At 36.1% G+C, this 11,237-nt stretch overlaps 1 protein-coding gene across 1 annotated transcript in view; it reads left to right on the top strand.

Annotated features, from left to right (window-relative positions):
- ipmkb (inositol polyphosphate multikinase b) overlaps positions 1-10,903 on the top strand; it is a 41,717-nt gene extending 30,814 nt beyond the window's left edge. The window contains exons 5-6 of the mRNA XM_079845634.1: positions 5,755-5,836; positions 9,420-10,903. Of these exons, the coding sequence (XP_079701760.1) occupies positions 5,755-5,836; positions 9,420-9,952 (615 nt within the window). The 3' untranslated portion in view covers positions 9,953-10,903. The remainder of the gene's footprint in view (positions 1-5,754; positions 5,837-9,419) is intronic.
- Positions 10,904-11,237: the final 334 nt, after the last annotated feature.

Below are 11,237 nucleotides of genomic sequence, written 5' to 3' on the forward strand. Positions count from 1 at the left end.
TAAAAGCATTATATGAATGAATGGAAGCATTGTATTAATTTAAAAGCAAAGTTTAATATTACTTGTCAATTAATATAATAATTATATTTCATGTAATATAAATATAATAAATAATTAGCAGCAAAAGATGAGCAATTTTGTCTGTAAAGTTTTTCCACTCTAAACTGCTTTAATTTGGAGTGAGAGCTAAAGGAAGAGTGGCTTTATTGCATCAGATACATCTCAATTTACTCATAGCTGATTGGTCCAGTTTTGGGTTTGCGATCTCTAACCAAGAATAAAACCTGCTTCGGAGCTAATGCACACACTAATGGTCTGTTAATGCTCTGCCTGGATCAGAACGAGGTCTCTGCACTAACTGTCTTGCATAACATCCTGTTCGTGAAGCTTGTTTGTTTAGTCATGTTTTCTTGGCAGCACATGTATGTGAATAAATCTTGGAAGACAGACAGACAATACCAGAGCTATCTGTAATTTCTCAAATCTTGGTTGACACAGATGATGACAGCTCCCATTTATTGTGCCATGTTGTGTAGAATGACCACAGAATGGACTGATGGGGTGAAAAATAGGGGAGCCGTTCTAGGGGCCAAAAGGGCCCATACCAACTGCAAAAAGAAGGAAACCCTATTCCTGTTCTTTGTACAAGTAGGCCTAGTTTTAATATCTGTGGTCTCCATCATCTTGAAAAAAAATTGTCCTCTGCAGCACGTTCTAAATCTGAATGGACGAGAGGAATTCAGGCAGTGAGTGAGTCATATTGTCAGGAAAGAAATGAAAATCTGTTCACCATATAAGAGAAGTTTAGAATGAGAATTTATAACCAAACCATTTTCCAAGGAAAGTGAGTGTATTAAGTCATATTAACCATAACAGAGAGAGAATGGTAAAAAACTGTTTTTAAAAAAGAATGGTCTGGAAAAATATTTCTGGGTCTATCACGTCTGCTACACTGTAACAGGAAACCCTCGGTCAAAATTAGATGGAAAAGCTTTTAATAATTATGTACTTGTTCTGACATTGGCATTGTTCATACTATGTTTTCATATGTACCAATATAAAAATAAATATAATGAACAGCAATATTCAACCACATTCGAGATATATATATATATATATATATATATATATATATATACATACATACATACATACATACATACATACATACATACATACATACATACATACATACATACACATATATATATATATATATATATATATATATACACACATACATGCATACATATATATACACATACATACATACATACGTGTGTGTGTGTCAGTGTCCTGTCTGTGTGGATCAGGTGTGGATGCGTCTCATGCCAGCTACACACACACACGACGCACAGATAGACTCGCGTCAGTTTCCTGCTCACATGGAGTTCTCTTTTGCTCTTGAACAAACAATAACACAGAGGATTTTGAGTATTCTCATATTAGGAGTCTTAAATTAGTTAAATAACGTCTTAAATTAAATTAAAGAGTTGTGAGGAAATGAGATGCGCGGGACAGCGCGTGAGATCCGCGGCTGTTCTTAAAGTGACAGGAGCACTGATGATGCCTGTCATTAATGTTCATCAAAGAACAACGGGAACAGAGAAAAGTGTAGCTTTAATGATGATTCATCTATATTTAATTTATTATTTATGCAGTTAAGAAAGGTGTTTGATAACTATTACATTTCTGTAAAACAGGGAAGGCCATGGGTAAATATAACATTTATTTTTGGGTTTATGTAAAGATTGTTTTAAGTTCACTTAAATTAAAAGTTGTTTTTTTAAAGCCTAATAAATGTTGAAATTGGGAGCTTTCAGTTATACTGTAATGTAACGTCATTAATGTTTCATAGAGACATCAGTGATACTGGCCTTCATTCATAAAAACATGACAATACAACACATATTTAAAATATACTGTCTTTAAATTGTTTATACATTAATTTGGAGAGTAACTGAAATTATTACAATATCAAAATATTAAAAACTTAAAATATTAAAAACTTGCGATTTAATCGCGATTAATTACAGAAAAAAATGTGATTTAGTTATTTTTTTTAATCGATGCCCAGCACTAATTTATATATATATATATAGATTTTAAGATTTGTTAAAGTTTCTTCTGCTCACCAAGGCTGCAGTTATTTGATATACAAAAATAATATTAAAAACAAAAATGTTTGAAATATTACGACTTAAAATACCTTTTTTGTTTTATGTAATTTATTCCTGATGTTCAGCATCGTTACTCCAGTCTTTAGTGTCACATGATTCTTCAGAAATCATTCTAATATGCTGATTTGCTGCTCAAGAATGTTGAAAACACTGACCACCATTCAAAAAATGTGGCATTTCCATTTAAAAAAATAAAGGCTGTTCTTTTGAACTTTGTTCACCAAAGAATCATGATAAAATGTCACTGTTTACACAAATGGAAAGAAATGTAAATAAATAAGTCATTTTTCACTGTAATATTATTTCACAATATTACCGTTTTTCTGTCATTTTTATCAAATAAATGCAGCCTTGGTGAGCATACGAGACAATGAAAAATCGTAATAATTCCAAACTTTTGACTGGTAGTGCGTATCTTTAAAATGTTTTACATTAAAGACTAGTGCTAGCAAACATCATTAGCTTGTTATGAAATGATAATATAGTGAAGTGTGTGTGTGTGTGTGTGTGTGTGTGTGTGTGTGTGTGTGTGTGTGTGTGTGTGTGTGTGTGTGTGTGTGTGTGTGTGTGTGTGTGTGTGTGTGTGTGTGTGTGTGTGTGTGTGTGTGTGTGTGTGTGTGTGTGTGTGTGTGTGTGTGTGTGTGTGTGTGTGTGTGTGTGTGTGTGTGTGTGTGTGTGTGTGTGTGTGTGTGTGTGTGTGTGTGTGTGTGTGTGTGTGTGTGTGTGTGTGTGTGTGTGGTTATCTGTGCCATCAGACAGGATGAGCTTATCACACTGTGGCCTCTCCCAGCATCCTCAGGGTCTTTCGCTTCTCTCTTGAGAAACATGGGTGGAGACCTCTAAACTCTTTATCATCAGCTCATGATTGATGAGGTTTACTCAACACCCCTTCACTTATGCATACATGTCTATTTTAATTATCTTAGAGGAAATGTACAGTCCGAGTACAGACTTAATATGCACTGCCTTTCTTGATTTGTACATGGCTTTAAACATGCAGTGTAAAATGTTCCTGATCGTATTACATGCGAAAGCTAGGTAAGAAGTGTCAGTGCATTGTCACCAAATAAATGGTCTTGTGTCTTTACAATAAATGTCTAATAATGTAAAATATACGTTATTTATAATGAATGTCAGAGTAGATTTTCTACATGGCAGGTAGAATGAGTTTTGTATCAAAGCAAATTTAACCAGATCTAAAGCTGCGTTTTACACCAAAATTACCTGGAACAATTTGTCCCAGGAAATTCACTGAAACTAATCAGCCAATCAGTGTCAGCAATTCAATGTATTTAGGCATGTAGACATGGTCAAGATGATCTGCTGAAGTTCAAACTGAGCATCAGAATGGGGAAGACAGGTGATTCAAGTGACTTTGAATTTGGCATTGGTTGTTGGTGACAGACGGGCTGGTCTGAGTATTTCAGAAACCGCTGATCTACTGGGATTTTCACACATAACCATCTCTAGGGTTTACAGAGTCCGAAAAAGAGAAAATATCCAGTGAGCGGCAGTTGTGTGGGTGAAAATGCCTTGTTGATGCCAGAGGTCAGGGGAAAATGGCCAGACTGGTTCAGCTGATAGAAAGGCAACAGTAACTCAAATATTTACAACTCGAGGTCTACAGAAGAGCATCTCTAGAGCACATGTCGAACCTTGAAGCAGATGAGCTACAGCAGCAGAAGACACACCGGTGCCACTCCTGTCAGCTAAGAACAGGAAACTGAGGCTATAATTCACACAGGCTCACCAAAATGGAACAATAGAAGATTGGAAAAACGTTCCCTAGTCTGATGAGTCTCGATTTCTGCTGCGACATTCAGATGGTAGGGTCAGAATTTGGCGTAAACGACATGAAAGCATGGATCCATCCTGCCTTGTATCAATGGTTCAGGCTGGTGCCGATACTGTAATTTTCTTGGCACACTTTGTGCCCCTTAGTACCAATTGATGCTGACCATTTCCATCTCTTTATGACCACGGTGTACCCATCTTCTGATGGCTACTTCCAGCAGGAAAACGCACCATGTTACAAAACTTAAATCATCTCAAACTGGTTTCTTGAACGTGGCAATGAGTTCACTGTGTTTGTTCTTATTTATTTGAAATGTGAATTGATTGAACTTGACATGAGCAGTGTTAGGGGTAACGCATTACAAGTAACTTGAGTTATGTAATCAGATTACTTTTTCAATTAACTAGTAAAGTAACGCATTACTTTTCAAAAAAGTAATGCAAGTTACTTTTTCACATTTATTTAATTACAGCTCTCCTGTTCCCATGTTGAGAGAAATCGTGAGTAAGTGCAGAGGCGTGTGTGTGAACATATTGTAGTTCTAGACTAAATTTGGGCATTTATTCATCTCACTTGCACAATAAAGATTCAGTACTCCTCAAAATGAATAAAATCAGTCAAATGCAAAATCCGAGTACTATGCAAATGAAATGTTAAATAAAACAAAGATTATTTGTATGCATTTAATCTACCTTTATTGACCAATGTCTTGCTGCTAACCTTTGATTCTGTTAAACCATGAGCAAAAATTACTCGATTTTTAGTTTTTATTGGTAAAACCTTTCTCCTGTGTCCTATTCTTCCATTATCCAGAATGGCAGCACAGCTCAAAGGTTTGTTTGAGCTGCGTCCTCTACTGTACATGCGTGAATGTGCATTTTTACCTCAGCCTGAGGCTTATTATTTCAATTTTGGTATGAAGAGGTCTTTACATTTGCACAAAAATAGAACTTTTTTGTTATAAAAAAGAAAAGAAAAGCCCAGCCCAGGTGAGAAAAAGTAACGTAACGCATTACTTTTCTTAAAAAGTAACTAAGTAACTCAATTAGTCACTTTTTAAGGGAGTGCCGCAATATTGTAATGCATTACTTTTCAAAGTAACTTTCCCCAACGCTGGACATGGCACAGCTAACCCCTATGAGGCATATTTAAATGACTTTACTTGAAATACAATTTGTCTTCTTTGTTTTACCCCTTTCATTTCTCCTGGCTTAAAGGGCAGCTTAAGTTAAAAAAAAAATTGCAGTCCAATAGTTTAAGGAAAATTATTGGTTGACCTTTACTATGTTTAAAAAAAAAATTAATTTAGGAGTCTTCAGGATAGGAGTTGTCTAAAATTGTGTGTGCATAGAAAGGGCAGTGAGGTCCAGTTTCTTGGTGAAATATTGATGAGGAGCAGGCGGTATGTAAATTCTCAGTCTCAATCTGTCCCAGGGGTTCAGCTCTCTGCCAGCCCGTATGGAAAAACAGATGGATGAAAAGAGCCGATCTACATAACCACCAAGCAAACAGAACCATTACTCATAATTGTGCTGTTGATTTGGATGATATAGAAAGCAACTTAATGCCCCTCTCAAAATAACCCCAAATTACACAGTACGATATAACATTGGCTCCCTCGTCACCCTTCCAGAAGTTCAACTTCTGATTTCATTTCCTCACTGGAGCTTATTCAATCAGTCAACGGAGTCACTGTAATGTCCTCTCATGTCCTCTAGAGGGAGAGCAAGACCTTTGAAGAGACTATTCATATTTACCTCCAGTCTTTTTGTCTTTTAGGTGTATAAAGTTGCCTCAGACAGCTTTGACGCCTATGACCAGCATTATGGAAGAGGTCTCGTGAAGGACACGATCAAGGAAGGTAAGATCAACCTCAGGGTCAAAGCATCATGTTTATGCCTTAGCACTATCACATGTTTCTTTTGTGTTTAAGATACATGAGGAAAAGTTTAATTTACTCTTAAAGACACCTTGAAATGCCTTGACAAGCGGAGTGCTATTTTTTTTCAAATGGCGCATAACCAGACGTTTACATTGCATTAGCAATTGTTGCCAAATAGATTATAAAAATGTGTAATGCAAGAAGTAAAATAAAAGTAGTCCTGTGTCTCAAACAGTACAGCATGATTCCCAGGGAATGTTTGAACATATAAAAAATGTGTACCTTGAATGCAATGTAAGTCGCTTTGGATAAATGTGATAATGCATTAATGTATAATGCAATGTAAATGTAAAATACAGTATGAAATCTAGTTAAAAATAATCAAGCCTCCATGCTGTTTGCTACTAAATGAGTACATGGCAAAATATTCTGTTCACATTTTTACCTGTATAACTATGCTTTGTAATGCACAGTAGTAGTGATCCACCAAAACAAACTTTACCGAAAGCTGGAACTGAAAATAAACTTTATTCAATATTTAAGCAGTCAAATTGATAATCAACAAACACACACACACACACAGTTTTTATATCAACGTTTTTTTTATGATATATTAATTTGTTAAATGATGCTGTAAAATCTTGTTTTCATGACAGATTTATTGTCCCACTTTATATTGTAATAAAGTTTTTACCTTGTATTTGTTTAGTTTTTTTGTATTTTTTAAATCTGCATGTAATTACAGCTGCAGTTAATTTCTATAATTACACTGTTGACCTTTCCTTTACCCTTCAACCCACCATTGAACCTAACCATACTGTGAAACCTGTTACTCGTGTCCCAGCAAACGTGTTTTGCAATGCAACATGAACACAATGAGTACATTCTACCCAACTTTTTTGGACGCAAATGCATAGTAAAGACACCTAATATAAATTCAGTCGAGGTTTTCAAACCTTAAAGGGTTAGTTCACCCAAAAATGAAAATTCTGTCATTAATTACTCACCCTCATGTCGTTCGACACCCGTAAGACCTCCATTCATATTCGGAACACAAATGAAGATATTTTATTTGAAAGCAGATGGCTGAGAAAGGCTTCAGATAGGCCTCCATTGGCATTCAGTACATTTACACTCCCAAGACCCATAAAAGGCACTTAAAACGTCGTTACAAAGTCCATCTCACCACAGTGACTCTACAATAATTTTACGAAGCGACGACAACAGTTTTTGTGCGCAAAAAAAAATCAAAATAACACCTTTATCCAACTTGTTATTGTCTTTCGTGTGTGCCTCCACAACGCATGCGCGAGAATGTGACGTAGCGCCAGCGTTCGGGAATCCATGAAATGGACACTCTAGCCCGATTTTGAGAACTACGCCGAGACCTAAAGCACGATCAATGTAGAATTCAACAACTTAGATACGCGCGTCTTCCTCTGCTTGTAAACAAATCTGGGTCATGTGTCCGAACGCCGGATCTGCTTAATATTCTCGCGCATGCGTCGTGGAGGCACGTACTGCTTTAATTTCAGTGGATGTTTTCTCTGTAAAAAGAATATACTTCACAAATCAGAATCGAGTAACTCACAATTTTCACCACTGATTATTTTTGCTTGCAAGTAAAAAAGTAAGCCTTGATTTAAATATGAATCTGATGTTTTATGAAAGTTATTTGCTTGTATACATGGACAAAAATTTTAAGTCGCCATGGGAGAACACATTACATTAAAATATGCACTTCAACAAGCTGACAGAAAGCAGGTTAAGGCGTTTACATGTTGAGCGAAATCGATGTAAGGGACAAAAATATAGCAGTGACAATCGGTTAATGCCTAATGCACCTTGAAGCTGGCAAACAATCAAGCTAAATTAAGTTTTTCCAGCAGATGGCACCGCAAGCTTGTGCGGCTCTAACAGAATACGTACTATTTTGCGTATATTAGAAAATGTAATATTCTGCAGTCAATTTTTTGTAATTTTTTAAGGCAGTTTCATGATTTCAGTCATCACACAGTAACCAGCAACAACCCCCTTTAATAAAGCGCGCGGCTCTCACTCTAGTCTGGTCGCTAATATCATGGTTGCTTTGACGGGAGTCACACGTGTGACTGGTGGAGTCATAGGACTAATTATTCATCTTAATAAACATAATGTAGCGACGGCAGGTTTAGGGAAAATAGCGCAGTAAAAGTACCGACACAGCACTTAAAATGTACTCAAGTAAAAGTACACTGCTTTTAAACTACTTAATAAAGTACAATTCCTGAGGAAAAACTACTCAATTACAGTAACGAGAGTATTTGTAATTCGTTACTTTACACCACTGTCGACATATGATCTCGAAGCCACAACTTTATACTTTCGTTACCTCGACAAAGTGATAAACGTAGCTACTGTTTGCAAGCTGTTTTATTGACGTCTTTCCATGACTGAAACACTGCTTGAGCGATATGATACATTTTAGTAGGGCTGGGTAAAAAATATTGATTTCTCTATTTTAATCGATTCTCACTTATACAAAACAATATCGATTCTTAAATCCCAAGAATCGATTAGGCATCCTGTTTTCAGTTAATGAATGAAATAAACATTGTAGCGCGCCTCCCATCCAATAAATCACAATAGTCTTTGTGCATTGATATGAAACAAAGTCTCAGATTTCAAATTACGTTTATTATTTTTACGAAATTCAAAAGCATAAATAATATTCATTCATGCGAAATAAACATGAATGAGCTTCTGAAAGTGTGTTAAAAGATACAGGACAACTTACTGAAATCCGTATCATGTCACAGAATAGCTCAAGTGTTTCAACCGCAGAAAGATGTAAGTAAAATGGCTTGTAAACAATGTCATGTAACGTGATATTTACCTCAGAAAAACCATATACAGTGACCATAAACTCGTTAGTCATCTTTAGTCAGCTAGAAAAATTAACTCTAGAGAGGAACATTTTGCTAATTATATGCACCACATTTCATAGGCTACTGATTGTCATTTTTAACGTTCTTCAATATTTAATGCATGTATGCCAATGAATAAAACTGGCAAGTTTTTATGACAGCCAAATGTTTATATTTAAAAAAATACGAATTGGAGTAGAAATATGATTATGTAATTGTAAAGTTAATATTATAACTTTATTATTATTTAATTATTATACAAATCAGTTAATTTTTACCTTCAATATTAGTAGGCTAATGTAGTACCAACTGACTCCCATAGTTTACAGTATTAGTTCAGAAATGTATTTTCCTTGAGAAAAGTTACCATGTATTGTACCTGATATATATCTAAAATAATCGATATCGAATCGAAAGCTTGTGAATCGAAATCGAATCGAATTGTGAAATTCGTGTCAATACCCAGTCCTACATTTTAGTAAGTATAATGATATAATTTCCATTCTTACGTCAACTGAGCTATTTACACCCAGGTTGCAGATGCAAGTTCAGCGTTGTCTTGAATTGCCTGCAGATCAGACATCATCTGTGGTTCTGTTTTCTGACTGGTTGATTTGAGTAATTCAGTTACAAACAAAATCCCCTCCGTGCTGCAGGTTTATCCAAGTTCTTCTACAACGGTGATATTCTCCGCAAAGACGCCATCACTGCCAGCATCCTCAAAGTCCAGAAGATCCTTCAGTGGTTCGAGGGCCAGAGTCGGTTCCACTTTTATGCAAGCTCTCTGCTCTTTGTGTACGAGGGCGTCTGTGCGCCAAGCCTTGGTTCCCAGACCCTACGAGAGAGCCAAATCACACCCGAGGCCTGTGAGCAGAACAACAACATCGATCAGAGCCTCTCCACCATGTACTCCCTGCACAAGAAAGGCTGCCTCCGGAGCCACTACCAAGCCAAACAGGACAACGGCGTGTGGAGCTCTTCACAGCAGCCCAACGGCAATGGCAGCCCGGCAAGACTGGAAGAGGACAGGAAGGAGGCGAAGAGCGACGCGGTACAGGAAACGGTCAGTGACGTGGAGGTAAAGATGATCGACTTTGCACATGTCTTCCCTAGTGACGTTCCCGACCAGGGTTACATCTACGGTCTGAAGAATCTACTGAAGGTCCTACATCAGATTCTGGAGGAGTGATGGAGTGGTTGTTGTTGTTGTTGTTGTTGAAGGTATGAATTTTGTAGCCACTTTCATGTCCGTCTACTCGCCTCTGTCTAATCTGCACTACCTACACCATCAGTGGAGTAACATGTTTGTAATCCTTCGTCTAATGTATGTGCTTTAGTCTTTTAAAAGCTTTGTACAGTTTGTACAAACGTATCTTACTCTTACTCAGGTAAATGAATCTATAATGCTTGTATATTTATCCCGACAAAAGATATTCCAACTGTTGAAACACTCATCATATTATGCCTCAGATATTACATTAGTTCCTGTTTCCAGAGCCATTTCTTTCTTTTTATCCTTTTATTTTTGAAATCAATGTAATTGAAAATCGAAATTTGATGAGTGAGGATGTAGGGAAATATTTGACATTTCTTTTGCATATGCTGCCAATATGTCCCTGCCTGTTTAAGACCTGTTGAATCGTGAATTTTATCTCATATTTTTTTTTAGCGTGATTTGAAAAGAATTAAACCTTTAAGTGTATGCATGTTCTGTGATTACTGATGCAATATGACTGAAACAACAATAACAGTAATGAAGATCATTTATTTTTTCATTGTATGCCCATGTGGTTTTGTCTACAGTGAATGCCAAAGTTTCCATCAATGAAGTGAACTTGAATGATTTTAATAATTCAGTCTTTTCTCTGATTACAAACCGATTTACTTGCGCGTATTTACATTTATTTGGTGACCGCATAGGACATGATAGGAACTCGCCTAGATGGATTTGAGGTTAGTCATAAAAAAGCCATTTAATGTGACTCCGTATGAGAGGAAAAAACAAGAATATATAAACAATTTTCTTTTGCTGTTGATCTCATTTTTATTTTAACATGTTTATGATTTAAGTTGTATTGAAGCTACGGTTTTATTGAAGCTTGAAGTTTTTATTCCGCCACTTAATAAAAAAGGTAATTGCAAATTTTTCTCTCACAATTCTGACTTTATTTTCCTCGCAATTGCGTTTAAATCTCACAAATCTAACTTTTTTTCTCAGAATTGCGAGTTTATATCTTGCAATTCTGAGAAAAAAAGTTAGATTTGCGAGATAAAAAGCCACAATTCTCTTTTCAGTTTTTTTTATTCAATGGCGGAAACAAGCTTTCATAGATTTGTCAGTAATCTTTTAAATGTTTCTTGTTTATACTGTATGTTTATTAGCAGCATAGACTAACATTGTGTTTTTTTTATTTATTGACCATTGCCTATTCAGGGTTCCCACAGTTGTAAACCTCTTAAGCTCTGTGACCATT

Source organism: Gobio gobio (genome assembly GCF_949357685.1).
Source record: "Gobio gobio genome assembly, chromosome: 20".
Classification (NCBI taxonomy): Eukaryota; Metazoa; Chordata; class Actinopteri; order Cypriniformes; family Gobionidae; genus Gobio; species Gobio gobio.